Source organism: Motacilla alba, chromosome 19, assembly GCF_015832195.1.
Source record: "Motacilla alba alba isolate MOTALB_02 chromosome 19, Motacilla_alba_V1.0_pri, whole genome shotgun sequence".
Classification (NCBI taxonomy): domain Eukaryota; kingdom Metazoa; phylum Chordata; class Aves; order Passeriformes; family Motacillidae; genus Motacilla; species Motacilla alba.
Genome location: NC_052034.1, coordinates 4,355,557 through 4,374,973, shown reverse-complemented (window position 1 = coordinate 4,374,973; position 19,417 = coordinate 4,355,557). Strand labels below are relative to the sequence as shown.

Here is a 19,417-nt window from a genome sequence, read left to right as displayed (position 1 = left end):
GGGATGGGGCTGGTCTCGGTTCCCGGTCCGGGCCCGCCGGGATGGGGCTGGTCTCGGTTCCCGGTCCGGGCCCGCGGGATGGGGCTGGTCTCGATCCTGGTTCCCGGTCTCGGTCCTGGTTCCCGGTCCGGGCCCGCCACCGCCCGCGCGCCGCCGGTTTGAAAACACGCGCGGCTCTGATTGGCTGCGCCGCGCGCGCGTCACCCCGCGGGGCGGGGCGACCGTTGGGGCGGGGCCACAGCCGGTGGTGGGCGTGTGCATAGGCGTGGCTTCGTCCATTGGCCACGCCCACGATGCGCCGTTGGAACGGACAGACGGGTGGACGGAAGGATGGACAGAAGGATGGGCAGCCGGACTCAGCTCCTCCCGCATCGCCTGCCTCGGGCAAACCACCCCACACGGCCCCCCAGACCTGCCCCACCCCGCCCCGCGGGAGGGGGTCCAGCCCCGCGCCCCCGGCCCGGCGGTCCCGCTTTGCCCACCACGAGTCAGGGCAGCACCCGCAGCGGTGCCCGCGGCTCTCGGGTTTATTGCTCCCGCGGGGAGAGGTACAGAGTTGAGGTACCCGGGGATGAGATCGGGGGGTACCCGGGTAACCCCTTGGGGGACCCGGCCCAGCAGGGTCCGACCCGCTGCCGGGGGAGGGGGATGTCCCTGAGCGATGCCGAGGGTCCCAGCCGTGGTGGCTCAGCCAGGCCAGGGCCGGTCCGGGGGGGCAGCGAGGTCGTAGTCAAAGTCGGCGAAAGTGGCGGGGTCGGGTGGGGGCTGCTCGGGGGGTCGCGGGGCCACTGCCACCACCACCGGGTCCTTCTGCAGCAGGTCAGCATCGAAGGCCACCCCGCGGAAGAAGGGGTGGCCCTGAAAGTGGTGGAGGTAGCGCAGGCGGTACAGGGGGTTGTGGCACAGCAGCTGCGGGCAGAGAGAACAGTGAGAATGGAAATCTCGGCATCCAGCCCAGGGCCCAGTGGGGACCCCAAAATCCAGGCAGGAGGGTTACCTCGGCGAGCAGCCGGGCCAGCTCGGGGCTGAATTCGGGTGGGCTCTCGTAGCTGCTCTGTTTGACACGTTCCAGCATGGCCACATGGTCCCCCGCTGGAGCCACAGGGAACTGGGGGAGCACAGAGTGAATTCAGGGTCTCCCTGAGGTGTCCCTGTCCCTCCACCCTGTGGTCCTTACCTCCCCACTGGCCAGGGCGAAGAGCAGGACTCCCAAGGACCACCAGTCGGCTGCATGGCTGTAGGGCCCCCCGCTCAGCACCTCTGGGGCTGTGGGGACACTGGGTGAGCACCTGGGGGTCTGTGCCCCCCAGCACAGCCCCCCAGCACAGCCCCCTTACCCATGTACTGCAGGGTGCCACAGATGGTGTGGGCTCGCTCGCCCCACTGCAGGTACCGGGAGAGGCCGAAATCAGTGAGCTTGAGGTGCCCTGTGGGGCCAGACAGCAGTGGGAACCCGTAGAGAGGGTGTCCCCACTGACAGGGTGTCCCCGTGGATGGGGTGTCCCCAAGGCAGCCCAGGCTCTTACCTCTCTCATCCAGGAGGATGTTCTCCATCTGAAATGAGACAGGCACTGAGGTGGCCTCTCCATGCTGGGGGTTCAGAGACCCCCCCCACCCCATCCTCCAGCCCCCAGCCCCACTGCCACCCACCTTGACATCTCTGTGCATGATGCCCAGGTCGTGGAGGTACACTGGGGACAAGACAGAGCCATCAGTGCCGTGTGTCCCCTCCCAGCACAGCTCCCACTGCCACCCCAGGGGTGGCTAACCCCGCCTGCGGGTCCCCGCTGGTGGGGGACACCGGTGGCTGTCCCCAGCGTGGCGGGTCACTCACCCAGCACCAGCACCAGCTCGGCGGCGAAGAGGCGGACGGTGGCCTCGGCCAAGCAGCCGGCCGCGCGCCACAGCGCGTGCAGGTCCCCGGTGCTGCAGTAGGTGCACACTGCGGGGACAGGGGACACGCCTTACTGATGGGCTGGGCTGGCATGGGGGACACTGGGGTGGCGTGGGCACAGGGGTGCAGAGGGGTCACTGCAGCCGTGCACCGAGGTGGTGGAAGCGCTGGGGTTATAAAGGCAGCAGGGTGGCACGAGCAGCCGGGGCACACCGGCAGCAAGGTGGCACGAGCACCTGCAGCACACCGGCAGCAAGGTGGCACAAGCAGCTGGGGCACACTGGCAGCAAGGTGGCACGAGCAGCAGGGCAATACGGGCACCAGGTGACACAGGGATGAGTAAGGTGGCACGGGAACACACAAGTACTGGGGTGACATCAGCACCAGAGCCCTGTGGGCGCTGGGAACACACAAGCACCTGGGACCTCATGAGGTGCCAAAGTGACCAAGCGGTCCTTGGGGGTCACACGGGCACTGGGAACACACCGACTGCAGGGGCTGAGGTGACACAGCCACAGGGCAGAGCAGGCAGCAGCACTGGGGTGCTCTGTTCACCCCCACACTGCTCCCTGCCCCGCTGTGGCTTGTCCCCACCCGTGTCCCCCCCCGCAGGCCCGCGGTGGGTGCGGGGTTGGCGGCGGCAGCGGCGGCGCCCGGATGGCCCCGGGGCGGCGGGGGGAGCCGCGTGTGCGGGGACACGTGTGCGGGCGGCGGGGACACGTGCGCGGGCAGGGGGGGCCGGGGCGGGCCCGCGGGCAGATGGTCACTCACTGATGAAGAGGTGGCGCTGGCCCTGCCAGCTGTCCCCCAGCCCGTGGACGAACGGGTGCCTGACCTGTCTCTGGGGACACAAAAGCGCAGAGTGAGCGGCCCCCGGGGCAGGGGCGGCGAGGGGCTGGGGACCCCGCTTCTGCCATCTGCCATCCGCAGAGCCCACGGCCTCTGGTGTCCCTGCAGCCACCCTGAACCCCTTCACGGGCTGGGGACTCCGCTTCTGCCATCTTCCATCCGCGGCGCCCACGGCCTCTGGTGTCCCTGCAGCCACCCTGAACCCCTTCACGGGCTGGGGACCCCCCCTCACCTGGATGCTGACTTCTTCTTTGCACTGTTTGAGGGTGTCACGGCGCAGCACCTCCACCTTGGGCATAACCTGGGGGGTGAGGCACTGTCAAGGGGGGGGACAAGGGCAGGTGGGGGCACCCATGGGCCCCAGGGGCCAGCACCCACCTTCACGGCGCAGACCTTCTCCCTCCCACAGTCCAGCACTTTGAGGATGGTCCCGAAGGAGCCTTTGGCCACGAAGCCCAGGATCTGAGGGGAGAAACGGGCTGAGCACGCCATGGAGCTGGATTTGGGGTGCTCAGGCTGGGGTCCTGCATGGGGTAAGGTGAGAGAGCACCCAGAGCAAACGCTGGGGACACATGGGGACCTGGAGGACCCCACAGAGACCCCAGCAGGATTCACGGGGACCCAGTATAGGGCACAGGGACACGGGGGACAGGGACACGGGGACCCCAAGGCGGCAGCGGTGGATTTTGTCAGAATGGACAGGACCCCCGGGGGTACACGCGGGACCTCGGTGGGATGCCACGCTGCGGTGGGGTGCGGAGGAACCCCGGTAGAACACACCGAGACCCGACACGGGCACCCGGCGGCGGCGGGGATGGAAGGGGACCCGGCGGAACGGCCGGGGACGCCGGTAGGATGCGCAGGGACCCGGCAGAGCGTGCGAGGGGAGCTCGGTAAGGCAGTCGGCGGTGCCGGGATGGCGGCACGGGATGCACGGACGGCACGGGAGGATGCTCAGGGCGCTGGGGGACCCCGGTAGAGACGTGCAGGAACCCCGGTAGGACGAGCAGGGACGCCGGTACAGGGTGCGAGGGGACCCGTTAGGGCGCCCGGGACTGCCGGGGCGGGATGCACGGGCAGGGCGCGCCCGGGGGAGGACGACCGGGGATCCCGTTCGGATGCAGCGGGACCCCGTTCGGAGGGTGGGGGCCCCGGGACGGCACCTTGAGCTGCTGCTGGCGGGCGGAGGGGCGGACGGGGAACTCCGGCAGGAACAACGAGACGAGCTGCGGCAGCGGCCACCCGGGCAGCGGCGGCTCCTCGGCGGGGCCCCGCGGGGCCAAGGCGAGCCCCGGTACCGGCACCGGTACCGATACCGGCACCGACCCTGCTCGGCTCAACAGCGCCCGCACCCACGACCCCACGGCGCGGCCCTGCGGAACCGGGGACAGCGTCAGCGAGGGGAGCCCGGGGCGGGAGATGCCCGGGGGGATCCCCGGGGCTGATGCCGCCGCACGCACCTGGGGGGGCCGCACCGGAGCCGGGGTCGGGCCGGGGCCGCTGCTCGTCGCTCCCATCGCGGCGCCGCCCGGCCGCGCCCCGGGCCCCGTCCCCGGTAATCGCCCGCCTTACATAACCCCGCCGCCCCGCCCCGCCCCGCCCGCCGCGACCACCCCCCGCCCCGGGGCTCGGCGGCGGGGCTGCCCCTTGCACGGTGACACCCACCCGTGACCGATCCCCCCCCATCCGGGACCCCCACTACACACCTGGGGGTTGCTCACCCACCCGGGACTGATCCCACCCCAGCACCCCCGGGACTGATCCCAGCCCCCCTCCGGGACCCCCTCCTTGCACACTCTGGGGCTCCCCCTTCAGCCTTTCCTTCTCTCTTGGCACCCCACGTGCTGCAGCCCTGAGGGGGTGCCTGCAGTCCCTGCTGAGCCCCGGCACGGCCCTGGGCTCACAGAGAGCACTGCAGAGGGGCAAGGGCACAGGCTGAGCCCAGGGGTGCCCTGAGCCCCAAATCGTGTGCCCTGAGCAACTGCTGGGGAAGGGCAGGGGGTGAAGCCCCCAAGGAAGGGGGCTGCCAGGCTGAGGTGGGGCGTAGTGCTGAGCCCAGCACTGCAGGGTGAGGCAAGAAACAAACCACTGACCCGAGCCCGTTCCAAATTAAAAACTCTTTATTTAAACTCTCTCCCGTTCCCCTTTTTCCCAGCCTGGAGCTATCCTGCTGCTTCACCAGGCCCAGGGGCTGGGCCCAGCACCCGCACAGCAGGGAGGGGGGGAAGCTCGCAGGGGCCCTTGGCACGAGGGTTCTGCACCCCACAAAGAAGCCCCGGAGCACCCTGTGCCCCACATCCCCGCGCTGCTCCAGCCCTGCCCCACAACAACGGGGCTACCGAGGGCCTGCACGTGGCTGAGCCTTCCTCAGGGACCACGGAGCAGCACAGCCCCCCCTGTGCCTTCGGGGTGCCCCCCCAAGGGAGGAGCACGGGGCACCCCAAGTCCCTTCCCGGCCTGCCGGGTGCTGCCGTCATTTGCGCCTGCCGAAGATCGACTTCTTGCTGGGGTTCTTCTCGCCCACGCTCAGCCCGATGAGCAGCCGAGCCTTCTCGTCCTCCTCCTGCTGCTGAATGGTCCCGTCGGATTTGTTCTCCAGCTTCCCCCGGGCCTCCGCGCCCGCCGCCGGCTTCAGGCGCAGCTTCTCCTTGATCACCTGCCCCGGGAGTCAGGGGGCTCAGCCACCCCCCGTGGGCACACCCCGGGTGACAGCCTGAGCTGCCGAGCCAGTGCAGCTGCTTCCCACGCTGGGGAACGTGCCACCCACCCTGGGGTTACCATCTCCACCCTGGGCAGAGCAGCTCTGGCAGCCTCCAGAGCTCCAGAGCGGGGAGAGGGATGTGGTCCCACGTACCTGTGCCACCAAGGCTTTGCGGCTGTCCCTCTTCACCGCCATGGCAAAGTCCAGCCATGTCCACGTGTTGTTGTGGTACTCCAGGCATGGCAGCACCAGGTTCAGGTCACCCCAGTCCACGCTGTTCTTCTCCCCCTGTGTGACAGAGGTGTCAGGCAGTGTGGGGACGATGGGCCAGACCACCCCAAGCATGCCCTGTCCCACTGGTGCCACACCTTGTAGCTCACACAGAGTGGCACCTGCGGGATCTTGATGTAGATGAAGGAGTTGTTCATGGCTGCACGCTCCTTCATCTTGTCGATGTCATCCACAGGATGCTGGGGACAGAGCAGAAGCCGTGAGCAGAAGGGAAGGAGAAGGGACACAGCCAGGAACCAGCAGGGAAGGGACAGCCGGGCACTAGGCCACCGCATTGCTTCATCAGGGAGAGGTGAGAGCTGCTCTGGCACGGTGTTGGAAAAATGATACAGGGATCACATCAAGCGTGCAGGCGCCTGGTTGTAAAGGATGCAAATCCTCATGGTGGGAGGGAGCAGGAGAAAGCAGACAAGCGTGGGAGGGAAGTGTGGGAGGACATGGCTACCCAGCCTTGCAGTTAAGGGAAAACAGACTGGCACCACAGCAGGGCTCTCAGATTCCCCCTCAGGGCAGCAGGAGGTACCTCAGGTGCTTTTCGGAAGGATCTTCTGACCCCTGATGTCCGGTTTAGGCCCTGAGCAACTCCCTTCCCTGAGCCCAGCGAGTCATCGGCCCCAATCAGCTGCCGTGGCTTCACCACGGGGATCCCTGGGCAAACAGGGTGCAAGGTGGTGATGGTAGTGTCCAGCCAAGGGTTAGTCATGACCCCAACCCTCCCACCATCTCCCTGTCCACAGGGGAGACCACAAATCCCTGTTCCTCAACTCATGGCTGGACAGCAGCTGCCACAAGCATAATCCTGGACACGCAGCCAGAGCTGCTCAAGGACATCCAGAGAGGGGGATGATCACGAGCCTCTCACCTGTTGTCACCAGCTTGGACTTATCTTCCTCATCCCCCACCTCCTCCTCCTCCACATTACGGCCAGGGAAGAAGAAACCCATCATTCTGTGGAAGAACTGGTGGGTGAGCTGGATGGTGAGAGGCACCACGTTCACCTGTGGGAAAGTGACATGTCAGAGCCAGGCACACACTGCCTGTGCCCCACAGAGACCCTGGCACCTCCCGGCCCAGCCCTGGCACCTCAAAATGCTCCTTGATGGAGATGCCTCCCACGGGAGGCCGGACCTTGCTGAAAATCCTCAGGGCCAGCTGCCGGCCGGACTGGCAGGAGCTCTGGGGACGCAGCACCACCTGCAGGGAAGAGGACGGGCGGCTGGGGTGAGGACAGGCCACTCTGCCCACACCACGTGGGTCCCCAGGATGCAGAGCTGCTCCCCCAGCTGCCACTTGCCTTGTACACAGCGTTGGGCAGCAGGTTGTTCATGGTCACCCAGCCCAGTTCCAGCAGATGCTCGGCCGTGTCATCAGACTTGTTGACCTGTGCAGACAATGCCATCAGCTCCCAATGTCCCCATCCCCAGCTCAGGGGCTGTGGGCACTGTCCAGCTCCACACCTTGCTGTAGAGGAAGCGCTGGAGCTCCAGCTCAGCAATGCCCAGCTGCCCATCCTCCTCTGTCAGGCGCCAGCGTGCCTGGGCGAAGTAGAACTCAGTCCTCCGTGCCACGCTCACGTCCTCCGGCTGCTTCCGCAGCTCCATCTTGTTGGCTCGCTGCAGCTGGAAGTCCTTGAAGCACCTGCAGCACAGAGGAGAGAGCTGGGAGTCCTAGAGTAAAGTGGACACAATGCTGGGGAAGGCTGAGATCATAGAATCAGAATGGTTTGGGTTGGACACCTCCCACTGTCCCAGTTTGCTCCAAGCCCTCTCCAGCCTATCCTTGAATACTTCCAGGGATGGGGCAGCCACAGCTTCTCTGGGCACCCTGTGCCAGTGCCTCACTGGGAAGAATTTCTCCCAAATATCCAATCCAAACCTAGTCCCCAGTCTCAGTTTAAAGCCGTTCCCCCTTGTCCTACCTGATCAGTATGTTCAGCTCCTCGCTCTCCAGCTGCAGGTCAGCTTTTTCCTGGCTCAGCTGCTGCTGCAGCCGGTGGTTCAGGTCGAGCAGGACCTCGTTTTTGCTGTCATCCTTCAAGGACTGAAGGACACACAACCCTCAGCACCCTCTGCCCTGGAGCAGGGATCCCAGGGAGCCAGGGATGGGGGCTCACCTTCATGTTGGAGTACATCTGCTTCTCCAGCTGCCGGATCTGGGCCACGTGCTGCCTCACAGCTTCTTGCAGGTGTAGGATACTGCTGCGCTGCTCCTCAGGGTTGCTGGAGATTTCCAGCTGGAAACGCACCCGCTGCTTCTTCTCACTGTGCTCCTGGACACAGGAACAGGGCAAGGTTAGGACTGCCTGGGTGCAGTGAGTGGCACGGACACCTGGAGCCCCGTGGGTACCTTGCGTTTGGGCTCCACGTGCAGCAGCAGGTTGTTGACGATGTCGAGGATCATGGCATACTGTGCGGGGTTGGTGGAGATCTCCAGGTCGTGGTGGATCAGGGTGAAGGTGTCCACAGCTCCTGCAGGGGCACAAAGGGCAAGTGGGGCCTCAGCACGGCCAGAAATGTGTTGGGGACCCCTCCTGTATGCAGCCCTCTGACCTCAGCAGGGCCAAAAGAGATCACCCCTGCAGTTAGCCACTGGTCAGCCCAGAGCTCTAACCCCCACAGCACACTGCCTGGCTGCACCCACCCTCCTGCTTCTTCAGCAGATCCTCCTTCTCCTGGTTGGCAGGGGTCTCAGGGGGCTTTATCTGCGTGGCCAGCTCGGGGTCGATGTCGTGGCTGTAGCTGATGTAGTACATGCGGCAGCTGCAGCGAGAGATGATCCTCTGCACCTGCTGGGTCTGCTGGGCTTCCGAGGGCTGATTCCAGTCTGGGGACAGGCAGAGGGACCACAGTCAGAGTGCCATGTCCCAGCACAGTGGGGCTGCACACTGCAGGGCTTGGAGCATCAGCCACCTCCTGGAGCCACACAGGGACAGGTCAGGTGCTCTCAGCTCCACCAGCCTTGGGGTGGCACCCGAGTGGGACTGGGGTAGGCACAGCAGCCAGGGCTGTGGGCAGTACCTGTGGTGGTGCTGACCATGCCCCCCACTGCCTGCCCGCTCTCCATCAGCTCCTGCACCGAGTCCAGGCTCCGCTGACGATGCTCCTCAATATTTTTCACCTGGGGAGGTAAGGAGGCACTGCTGGCTGTCCCCACGTTCCCTGGCTCGGCCAGGGCACTGACAGCACTGCCTGTCCCCCACATAGCTCACCCACCCCACGCTCACCTCCAGCCAGAGCTGGCCATGCTCTCCCTCGGAGGGGCTGCTCTCTGTCGTGGCAAAGTACTGCATGCCATCCAGCAAACACGTCCAGGATGTCTTCTGCTTCAGAGTGTCCCCGTACCAGGCGGGATGGTGCTGGCACTGCAGCAGCTGTGCCTTCGCAGCAGACACGATCACACAGCCCTCCGTCTCTGCACCACGCAGAACCATCTGTGGGGGGAGAGACCCCAGGGGTCTGCTGGACCTTTCTGGGGCAGGCACAGCCCCTGTCACAGCCAGGTGAGGGACGGGCAGGTACCTGGCAGTTGACCAGCTCGATGAGGCAGTTGCGGTTGTAGATGTCGTCAGTCTGGCAGGCGGCGATGCCGCAGAGCTGCTCGCTGGCCCCCGACTCCTCTTCTGTGAAAACTACAAACTTGTCCGTCTCCTCAATGAGCTTCTGCAGCATGTAGGCCCCTGGGGAAGGAGAAAGGTCAGTGCGAAGCTGTGGCGGGATGTCACAAACATACAGAATGAAAACAGGCACAGCTTTGAGCTGTGGGTTTCCCCTGGCTGCCCTCCCCCCTGTGCTCACCCCCTGAAGAGGCTCTCTCGGGCCGGCCACTGGTGATGGGAGCGGTCACTCTGGCAGGGATGGAGTGACCAGAGAGCGGGCCCCGCTTCAGCTTCTTGGCCTGCAGCTGTGTGTCAATCTTCAGCCCCTTCAGGGCCTCGGTGGACAGGTTACGCTTGAGCACAGCCGCTTTCTTGTAGCCATCGTAGAGGCCGAAGGCGATGTCCCGGTTCGTGGTGGTCCAGGACGCCCGCAGGTCCACCAAGTGCAGCTGATGCGTGTGGAAACCGTCGTCCCCATCACGCAGGGGCAGCTCCTGGGCACAGAGGGTCAGTGCCTCAGCACAGCAAAGCCACCCCTGGCTCTGCCCAGTGGCCTCACGCACTGGGACTAGGAGCCCTGCCAGCCCTTCAGGCAGAGCGGGGGGACTGGAGCCCAGACCACAGCATGGGCACAAAGTCAGGTGCTTGGTAGATGGGAGGCCCTGAAGTTCTCTCTCTTCCCCAGCCAAATCCCTTCCCCACTGCATCCAACAACCAACATTCCCTTGTCCTGGCGTTGCCACCAGGCCAGCACGAGCAGCTGTGCCCCGTTGGCAGTGGTACCTCCTCAGCCGTGCGGTTGCTGTGCCGCTGGTAGGTGAGGGAGGACAGGCTCAGCAGGTGGGTTTTCTTCACCAGGGTGTCGAGCTGGTGGTCAGCGCTCTCATCACAAGTGGAGGCCATGAGGTGCACGGTGACCTGGCTCAGGTCACTCACCATCTGCGTGATGCTCCACTCCGAAATGAGGCGCCGCATCACCGTGCCGGCTGGGGGACAGGGACAGGGGTCAGCCAGGGCCCTGCTGTACCTGCAAGTGCTGCTGGCAGGATTCCCACTCACCCTGTGGGATGAGCCGCTGTGTGCCCCGAGTGAAGATGTGTCCCTGGCAGCACTCCACCTGGATCCCCCGCTGCTGGGCAAAGGAGGCCCAGTAATGCACCTGAGAGGGAGCAGAGAGCAGGAGCTGAGAGTCCAGCAGAGCAGAGCAGGGAGGAAACACCGGATTCCCAGCCCTGGGAATTACCTGCAGCCGGGGGAAGAGTGCAGTGTAGGACAGCTGCTTGTAATGCTGCCCCAGCTTCTTCTTGCTGGGTTTCATGTTGTTGAAGAGCTTCCCACGGCAGATGGGCCGTGTCACGCTGGTCCACGTGGCCCAAAAATTCTGCATCCAGCGAAGGGTGCTGCTGTAGAGCAGGATCCGGGGCTGGGAGTACTCTGAGAATACACCCACCATCAGCCAGCACCATGGGGCCAGGACCCAACCCACAACCAGCATGCCCTGCCCTATGCCCCTTGTCCCCCAAGGGACCCCCAGGATGCTGTCAGCCACCTTTACTGGGCTGTGTCAGGTCCATCCGGATGGAGAGGTTGAGGTTCTCGGAGCGGAAGGCACGGTAGGAGTCATACTGCTGCCCCACTGGCACCTCGGGCAGGAACTCGGGGGAGCGCAGCACCACGCCGTGGTGGTCATGGGGGTTCCCATGGCACAGCCACTGCAGGTCCAGTGTCATGCACAGGTCAGGCAGGTGCAGGAAGCAGCAGTCATCATATCTGAATGCAGAAAGAGACCCCAGTCACCCCCCAGCACTGGTGAGGGCCCCCCATGCTCGTGGCCCCACACTCACTTGGAAGCTGTCCGGACGTTGATATCCAGGTTGCCCTTGAAGACAAACTGCCCGGGCTTCCAGTGGAAGGAGAGTTGGCTCCACTCCCAGTGCATGTTCTCCGTGGTGTTGTAGGGGTCCTGCAAGGGCAGGCGTGAGGAGAGGCAGGTGTGAGCTGACCCCACACCATGTTGTTCCCCAGTCCAGCAGCACCCACCTCTGTGGCCAGCTGGTGCAGGTTGGCCTGTTCAATGTCCATGTGCCAGTCTCCATGGAAGAGAAGGCGGCTCTTGTCCCACCAGGGCAATGGGGCGCTGGGGTCCTCTGAAGGCTTGGTGAGGAGATCCACACACTGGCCGATCAGGGTCCAGGCTGGGTCCCAGCAGGGCCCCCACACGATGGTGTACTGGGAGATCACAGCTGGGGACACAGAGGTTGGCTCAGCCATTTGCCCCGTCCCTACCCCACCACAGATTCCCACATTCCTCCAGGTCTTACAGTGAAAGTCATGGTAGAACTTCAAGGGTGGCATGTTCCTCTCCACCGTAGCATCGCCCCAGGGCAGCCCCAGCTTCAGGAGCTGGCGGCGCCGGGAGCAGGCCTGGCCACACTGCTCAGCCCCGAGCAGCCGGCCGGAGAGCTGCCAGTTCCGGATCTCAAACAGGTACCGGGGGTAGTCACGGATCCGCACTGCGGGAGGAGGAAGGGCTGAGGGATGGGGCAGCAAGGAGACAGGCAGCCCCCCACTCTGGGACACAGTAGGAGCCATCGTCCTGTCACATCTCTGCTTCCTTCCCACTCCCTTTGAACCTCCAAAAATTATCTTCCCTCCCTGGTTACACACCACGTGGTGCCAGGCCACACAGCCATCGTGCTGTCCTCCAAGGGCGCCCTCCCACAAAGCAACTCACCAAAGAAGCTGCCAACTGTGCCCTTCATCATGCGGCACCACTGGGTGACCATGTCCAGGCCCTCAGGGGGGAACGGGCTGACGTCATCCATGTCCCTCATCTGCTCCAACACACGCTCCGTGCCGTGGAAGGACTCATCGGCCATGGCCACCAGCTCCAGGTGGGCCAGGGTCCAGGTGAGGAGGGCCCTCCGCATGGGCGTGTTGGCGTAGAGGCGCCGTGAGCGCTGGATGTAGATCTCGATGTTCTTCTTCTCCAGCGAGGCGTAGAGCTCCTCGATCTTGCGGGCAGGCAGCAGCTCCCCGTGCTGCTTGCGCAGCGCAGCCACCTTGGCGTCCAGCAGCTGCAGGCGCTTGGCGCTCTCCTTGCTCTCGTCCTTCATCAGCTCGTAGTTGTCTCGCAGCTTGACCTCAAAGACGTCATCCAGGAAGACCCAGGAGAAGTGGGTGACTTTGAGTAGGAGGTCGGGGGGCAGGGCCGTGCTGGCGGGGCGCCGGGGCCGGTGCAGGCCCTTCAGCCACTTCTGCACGCCCACGGCAGCGTCCAGCGTGCGGGAGAAGTCGTATTGGTAGGGGAACTCGATGGTGACGCTGGCGAAGGAGAAGGCCCAGCCGCGGTTGCGGAGGGTGCGCAGGGTGGGGAAGGCGTCGCGGTGCCGGACGACCTCCTCCAGCTCCGGCAGCAGCTTCACCTCCACCTCCTTGAAGCTGAAGATGCTGTGTCCATCAAAGCCGGCGGCCAGCTCAGGGCAGTAGCCGTGCAGGGCACCGCCGTGCCAGCTGACCGAGGTCCGTTCCGCAGCCAGGCTGATGTAGTTGGCCTCAGAGACAAAGGCTGTGAGCTTGGCAGAGCTCAGCTCCAGGGACAGCGACAGGAGTCTTTTGGGAGGGGGCCCTTTTGGCTGGAGGGGCGCTGGTGACTCAGCAGGGGTGGCTGGGTGGGACACGGGGCTCTCCGGGGGCAGGGAGGGAAGCGTCCTGTGGCCGAGGGCGCTCCGCAAGGCTTCGTGGCACTGCAGGGTGGCCAGGGTGTGATGGTACAGGTGCATGTGGTCAGGTGGGCTCCACAGCACTGCCAGCCCCTCGCCGCACTGCACCTGCACCGGAGAGAGTGAGCAGGCACGTCACTGCCAGGGCCAGCACAGAACAGCTCCGTCCTCCCCCCAGCACCTTTTGTGCCAGCCAATCCTCCCCCTGCCCCATCAATCCCCAGAACAGGACAAAGCAGTGGCCCAACAGCCAAACCAACCTCCAGGGAGCGGATGCTGCTGTGGTAGGTGACAGAGAGCACGGAGACATTGGCCACCGGGTTGGGGATGGCAGGAGCTTTGCAGCACGGCTGCATCTTCTCAGTGATGCTCTTCACCAAGGCCAGCACCATGCCCTGGACGCTGAGCGTGCAGCTCTCAGCACTTCCCAGGACAGTCAGTGTGTCCAGCCGCAGCTCCAGGGCACCTTGAGAGACAGCATGTCAGTGCTGGAGGCACAGAGGAGGCACAGCACAACATGCCAGGTTCCTCTGACTGCAGGGTTATTCCAGGACAGCCATCTGGGATCAGTATGGATGCTACTTACCCACTATGGCTGAGAGTGTGAAAAGGTTCACATCCTCCACCTTAAGATCCACCTTCCAGAGCAGCCCCCAGGGCTCACTGGAGGCAGAGGGTGGCTGCTTGGCAAGTTCAGCCCCACCAGGCTGAGGGTAGAACAGGGGCAGGACCCTGGCCAGGCACTCAGTGCAGGTGTCAGACGACTCCACTTGCAGCCCCCGGATGGTGCAATCCAGGAAGAGCGTATCCGACTGGGCACTGGACATGCCCAGGGGCTGGTTGTAGCTGCCCTGCAGGACAAACAGGATGATCACTCTCAGGCTGCAGGACATCTCTGTGCCACCACACATCCCTGTGCCACCCCCATGGAGTGTGAGACTGAAAGCCACCCCTTGGTCCCTCGGCTCGCCCCTCACCTGGAGGTTGAAGGAGTCGAGGATGAGGGCTTCTCCCCACACGTGCATGTTGGGGGGATGTGGGGCACGCTGGATGTGGGAGTCGTTGCCCACTCGCCAGCACAGGTGGTCCACGGCCAGCACTGCTCGCTGGTGCACGCTCTGTGGCCGCAGGTGCTGGTAGTCTGTGGGCACAGAGGAGGAGGGAAGTGCGGGCAAGGCTCACCCAAACATGGGCACCCCAGACACAACCAGGCAGGGATCCACAGCCCCTGGCCCCACACACACACGGGCAGCACAGCGGCAGCACCACCCTCTGCACTGCCATCCTGCTGCCTCTCTGGCAGACCCCAGGAGCCCAGCACCTCCCTGATCCAGCCTGTACCTGCAGAGATGGAGTTGAAGCCCAAGGCGAAGGGTGGCGTGTCCCCCAGCTGCACAGACACATTGACGTTGGACAGCGAGGCACACAGGATGATGGGTGCTAGGATTTGGGGATAGCTCCTGCACAGGACAAGCAGGGATGGGCTGTTACTGGGAGCTGTGTGCCACAGAGCCTGGCAGGGAGCACGCCCAGAGGGGAGTCCTCTCTGCAGGGGCTCCCTGATCACCTCCCAACCAGCCTCCCCATCCCACAGGTGGTGCACGGATAAGGTGCTGAGTGCCCAGGCACGGTGCCAGAGCGTGGCCAGCAAGAGGAAACAAGCTGTGATACCAGCAGCTGCACTGAGGCCAAGTTTACCTTGCCTTGTGCCCTTGGCTGGGGACAGGCACTGCCTGGCACCTGTACTCCTGTGCCAACAGGCCCAGCCAGTGCGAAAACTCTTGGTGACGGTAGTGGATGATGCAGGTGTTGAGCAGCACAGCAGCCGACAGGTCAATGGCTGTGACCTAGAGCAGGGAGAGGGCCAGGTGGCAAAAAACTCATGCCAGGAGCCAAACCAGCCACCCCCAGGGGACAGAGTGTGCCCAGTGCTCACTCACCTGCACACTGGTCTTCAGGGAGTTGAGGCACACGATGCGCTGGCGGCTCTGGGACAGGAGAAGGCCATCTGGGGGACAGAGGAGGACAAATGAGGAGTGGCAGAGGGCAGTGATGGCAGCCCTGTCCCTTCAGTGCCCTCCTGGCTACTTGCCCTCCAGCTGGAGGTCTACACTCATTTGGTCCAGGTCTGAGGTGGGCGTGAAGTTGCGCAATGGGATTTGCTCCTCTTCACGCTGATATAGAAACTGCAGCAGCTTCAGGCTCCAGGTGAGGTGCCTGGAAGACACGGAGAGTCACTGCCAGGAGGGAACTGCACTGTCATGCCCTCCATCTCCCTGTCTCTCACCACCAGCTGACCAGCATGCTGGCATGGACAAACACAGCAGCCCAGCTGCAGCACAGCCCAGTGCTCTCATCCCATCGCCTGACGATCCTGTCAGCTGTCCTGCTGGAGAACCAGCTCACACGCCTTCCTCCCTCCCCAAGAGCCCAGCCCCAGGCCCAGCTCAGTCCTTTCCACTGGAGTGGGCTCTAGGACTCGCTCTCTGCAGTCTCGCAGAGCCAAGGGACAAGAAGGGAATGGCACAGTTGTTCCCAGGTCCATGTCCCCAGCATTACTCAGGACTTGGACAGCCCGCCCCTCACCTCTTCTGGCTGTTCATGGACAGCACCATGCTGGTGTTCTCCAGCTTCATCTCCACCCTCCTGGGGATGAGCTTCAGTGTGTCCCTGCTCAGCACAGACAGGGATTTCGAGGGCTCCCCTGGGCCTGGAGAAGGACAGAGAGAGTCACGGGAAGGACTTGCCCAAACCCCCAGACTCAGGAGCAGGAGGGAGTGATCCCACAGTCAAATCCCTCTGGCTCCAGGGCAACCATGGGGGCCACCAGCCCCTGCCCTGCCCCAAGCCTGTCCCTGCCCTTGTCCTGACCTGTGCTGGGCTCTTCCCCCACGCTGCTGTGCTGGGCCCCAGCAGTGACGTGGTGCAGGAGGGGGCTGCAGAAAAGCCCCTCGTGCAGCTCTGCCTGCAGCGTGCGGACGCAGAGCCGGACGCCCACCAGCTGCCGCTTGCTGCTGATCTCCAGGGAGAGGGAGAGTGCCAGGGCCAGCTCTGCCAGGCACGTGTCATCCTGTGCACAGGGGACACAGCAAGGAGCACACAGGGAGTTACACAGTGCCCTCCCAGTGCGTGCTGCGGGTGGAGGGCTGGGCACAGCAGAGAGCCCAGCACCTGGCAGCATCACCCAGCCTCAGGGACGCCCTGGGACAGGTCCTCAGCGTGTCCCAGAGAGCCAGTGCCCAGGTTCTGAGTGTGGCATTTCTCCCTCCTCCAGCACTCACCAGCTGGCTGCTCCGGAGGACTTTGCTGTTCACCTTTGTCAGGCTCACCTCGCACGTCAGGCTGGGGAGAGCAGAGAACAGAAGGAGGATGTGAGTCCTGCTGCTGCCAAAACAAGTTCCTGCCCTCTTTCCTGTGGGACACAGGGACCCCCAGGTCCCTGCTCCAAGTGCTCCCAAAAGCAGAGCATGCCCTAACTCCATGCACGCCACATTATTTAGAGAACACACAACTCAAGCTTCCTGTGACAGGAAAAGGAACCAGGCCAGCCTCAGAGGAGGCTAATGCGTCACACCACAGGTGACATGGGATGCTGCTGAGTGGGACAGAGAGAGGAGAGACGCAAGGCTGGGGTCAGAGGAGCTTCCCTGCCCTGGAAGCAGACAGGGGTAGGAGCACAGTATTACCTCTTCCCATTGCCATTCAGGAGCAGACGTGTCTGGCTGGCCTGGATGTGCCAGAGAGACTCTGAGGTGGCCACGTGCAGAACCATGATGTTGATGGAATCCATGTGGATGGAAAAGAGCTGGGGGGAAGGTGCTGCTGTGAGGGATACCCGACAGCAGCGCAGCCCACAGCAGCCTCTCACCGAGCCAGTGCCTCACCTGGCTAAGGAGCCTCAGCAGGGAGGGTTTAAGAGTCAGGTCTGTCCTGCTTTCATTCCCATCAGCTTCTCTGGGAGCCTCCGGGACGGATGGCTGGAACCCAGGGCCTTTCTGGAGATCCGTGCGGATTCGCACCTCGCCAAAACACAGCTCAAAGTAGCGCCTGGGGAGCAACAGCACAGGCAGCTCTGGCAAGAGCTCGCACTTGGCACACCTGGCCCTGGCACCAGGTATTTCCCCTACCCCAGGGACGTGCAGGACCAGCACGAGGGCACCCACAAGACACTGTCACCTCCAAGCGTGGGTCACTCCCTCACAGAGCTGACCACAGGGCAATAAGGATGGCAGAAAGGTGCAAAGGCAGCAGAATGGCAAGCAGGGCGAGGGGTGAGGCAGACCCCCAAAGGGAGCAGGCAGGGAGCTGGGGTGGGGGCACGTACGGCAGCTCCCGGCTCAGTTTGCTGGAGATCCAGACGTTGTCGATCTCCTGTAAGGACACACAGGTAGGTCAAAGAAATAACTTGGCTCTGCCTTGTGATGCTCATCTCAGCATTCCCACTCCACTCCCAGTGCCTGGGATCATGCAAGGAGCAGCCAAAACCCCGAGTCTGGCCATAGGAGGAAGGGCCTGGCACTAGCTGTGGGGGTGCTCAACAGGAGAGTGGCTCCATGGATTTACTGCCAGCCTGGAAATGACAACAACCACCCTCCCTGCCTTGTCTGCCAGCGACCACCCCTTGCCCAGGTACTCACCACAGTCTGCTGCTCCCGCTGGAACTTGAGGCTGATGTTCTGGGCCCAGAAGAAGCCAAAGGAGCCGATCTTCAGCTCTGCATGAAGCTTCTGCCGGCACCAGGTGACAGCCAGGCGACATGCCAGCCATCTGTGGGGACAGAGGGAAGGCGAGGGTCAGCCTCCCCACTGAGGTTGGGGTCTAGGGATGCTCTTTGTCCTTTGAGCACCAGCTCCAGCATCCACAGCTGGACAGGAGCTCCCAGGTGGGGAAGAGACCCTGCAGGACCACCCCCAACAATCCCTGACAGCCCCCTCCCAAGACCAGAGACCTCCACACCCCCCTGGCACCCTGTGCCCACCCCGTGAGCTCCTCTGAACTTTTCCAAGCCCCCAAGCCTCTGACACCAAGCTCTACAACCCCCCAATCCCCTGCAGGCTCCCCTCCACACCCGTCTCCCATCCCCGTGAGCCCCCCAAATTCCTGACACCCCTCCAAGCCCTCTTTGTCCCCCCTACCCTCTGCTCCCTCCTCCCAGACCCCCAACACCTCACCCTCAGCCCCACGGGCCCCCCGCACCCTTGACACTACCCCTACCCCCTCTGCCACCCCCAAAAACTCCCGCGGGCCCCCAAAACCCCCGCACCCCCCCACCGCCAGCCCCTCGGGCCTCCCCTTGACCCCGGCGAGCTCCTCCCAGCCCAGCAGAGCCCCACCCGCCGCGCCGCCACCCCCCAGCCCGCCGTCACCCCCGTGCCGCCGCCGTGCCCCCTGCCCAGCCCCGTCACCCCCCCGAGCCCCGCGGGGGTCCCCCAGAGCCGCCCCGAGCCAGGCCCTGACCGCGCCAGCAGCCCGGCGAGCAGCGCGACCAGGACGACGGCGAGGAGCGCGGCGGGCAGCGGCGGCGGCATGGCGGGGCACGGCCCCGGTGCCGGCCCCGGTGAGACCCCCTCCCTCCCGCCCGCCCCTGCCCGGCCCCGCCGCCGCCGCCGCCGCCCGTGGGGCCGCCCGCGCACCCCGAGTGGCCGCTGGGAGGGGCGGGACGGGGCGGGGCCCGGCGGCGCCGGCCCGGGGACAGCGCAGCGCCCCGCCAGGGCAGCGCCGGCAGCGGGACACGGCGACAGCGGCGTGGGGACGGGGACGGGGGACCGCACCGGCAGCGCGACACGGGCACAGCGGGGTGGGGACACGGGGACGGCGGGGTGCGGACACGAGGACAGCGGGACCGCACCGGCATGGGGACACGGGGATAGCGGGGACACCGGGATGGGGACACAGGGACAGCGGGAACAGCGGGACCGCACCGGCAGCGGGACACGGGGATAGCGGGGACACTGGCACAGGGACAGGGGGACACAGGCATGGGGACACAGGGACACCGGGATGGGGACAGAGGGACAGCGGGATCGCACCGGCATAGGGACAGCAGGGACACGGGGATAGGGACAGAGGTACAGCGGGGACACCGGGACAGCGGGGTGGGGGCACAGGGACAGCGGAATGGGGACAGAGGGACAACGGGGACACTGGGACAGTGGGATGGGGACAGAGGGACCGCACCAGCATCGGGACACAGGGACAGCAGGAACAGCGGGATGGGGACACAGGGACAGCAGGATCGCACGGCATAGGGACAGAGGGGACACGGGGATAGGGACAGAGGGACAGCGGGGACACCAGGATGGGGACAGGAATGCACTGCGGTGGCACTGGCATGGAGACAGCGGGGATGCCACGATGGCACCGGC

At 64.7% G+C, this 19,417-nt stretch overlaps 2 protein-coding genes across 2 annotated transcripts; both read right to left on the bottom strand.

Annotated features, from left to right (window-relative positions):
* Nucleotides 1-329: 329 nt before the first annotated feature.
* Nucleotides 330-4,515, bottom strand: RSKR (ribosomal protein S6 kinase related). The gene is made up of 12 exons (XM_038157880.1): nt 4,204-4,515; nt 3,907-4,116; nt 3,122-3,205; nt 2,976-3,044; nt 2,666-2,735; nt 1,835-1,942; nt 1,651-1,691; nt 1,527-1,554; nt 1,338-1,427; nt 1,178-1,266; nt 998-1,108; nt 330-909 (listed from the first exon to the last, which is right to left on the bottom strand). Exons 1-12 carry the CDS (start codon nt 4,258-4,260, stop codon nt 688-690), a joined length of 1,179 nt encoding a protein of 392 aa, XP_038013808.1. The 5' UTR covers nt 4,261-4,515; the 3' UTR covers nt 330-687.
* A 326-nt stretch (nt 4,516-4,841) lies between these two features.
* KIAA0100 (KIAA0100 ortholog) lies at nt 4,842-18,597 on the bottom strand. Its single transcript, XM_038157876.1, has 39 exons — nt 18,510-18,597; nt 17,690-17,819; nt 17,377-17,423; nt 16,937-17,099; nt 16,739-16,857; nt 16,334-16,394; nt 15,924-16,122; nt 15,639-15,762; nt 15,145-15,269; nt 14,993-15,060; nt 14,751-14,899; nt 14,394-14,512; nt 14,030-14,193; nt 13,639-13,903; nt 13,313-13,518; nt 12,065-13,160; nt 11,652-11,843; nt 11,371-11,573; nt 11,175-11,293; nt 10,880-11,100; nt 10,574-10,764; nt 10,390-10,489; nt 10,114-10,316; nt 9,530-9,824; nt 9,254-9,411; nt 8,959-9,165; nt 8,753-8,852; nt 8,376-8,558; nt 8,082-8,203; nt 7,849-8,004; nt 7,654-7,775; nt 7,193-7,373; nt 7,030-7,116; nt 6,819-6,929; nt 6,598-6,733; nt 6,259-6,383; nt 5,813-5,914; nt 5,598-5,732; nt 4,842-5,399 (listed from the first exon to the last, which is right to left on the bottom strand). The coding sequence occupies exons 1-39, from the start codon at nt 18,578-18,580 to the stop codon at nt 5,217-5,219; spliced, it is 6,738 nt and encodes a 2,245-aa protein (XP_038013804.1). The 5' UTR covers nt 18,581-18,597; the 3' UTR covers nt 4,842-5,216.
* Nucleotides 18,598-19,417: the final 820 nt, after the last annotated feature.

What these genes read in the sequence shown, in the direction of transcription:
- RSKR (XM_038157880.1), bottom strand. Translation starts at nt 4,260, where the DNA reads ATGGGAGCGACGAGCAGCGGCCCCGGCCCGACCCCGGCTCCGGTGCGG. An exon ending in AAGAAGAAGTCAGCATCCAG is followed by an intron (nt 2,736 to 2,975) that starts GTGAGGGGGGGT and finishes TTGTGTCCCCAG; the next exon opens with AGACAGGTCAGGCACCCGTT. An exon ending in TGGCCCGGCTGCTCGCCGAG is followed by an intron (nt 910 to 997) that starts GTAACCCTCCTG and finishes CTCTGCCCGCAG; the next exon opens with CTGCTGTGCCACAACCCCCT.
- KIAA0100 (XM_038157876.1), bottom strand. Translation starts at nt 18,580, where the DNA reads ATGCCGCCGCCGCTGCCCGCCGCGCTCCTCGCCGTCGTCCTGGTCGCG. An exon ending in GAGCTGAACATACTGATCAG is followed by an intron (nt 7,374 to 7,653) that starts GTAGGACAAGGG and finishes TCTGTGCTGCAG; the next exon opens with GTGCTTCAAGGACTTCCAGC. An exon ending in GTCCAAGCTGGTGACAACAG is followed by an intron (nt 6,384 to 6,597) that starts GTGAGAGGCTCG and finishes CTGTTTGCCCAG; the next exon opens with GGATCCCCGTGGTGAAGCCA.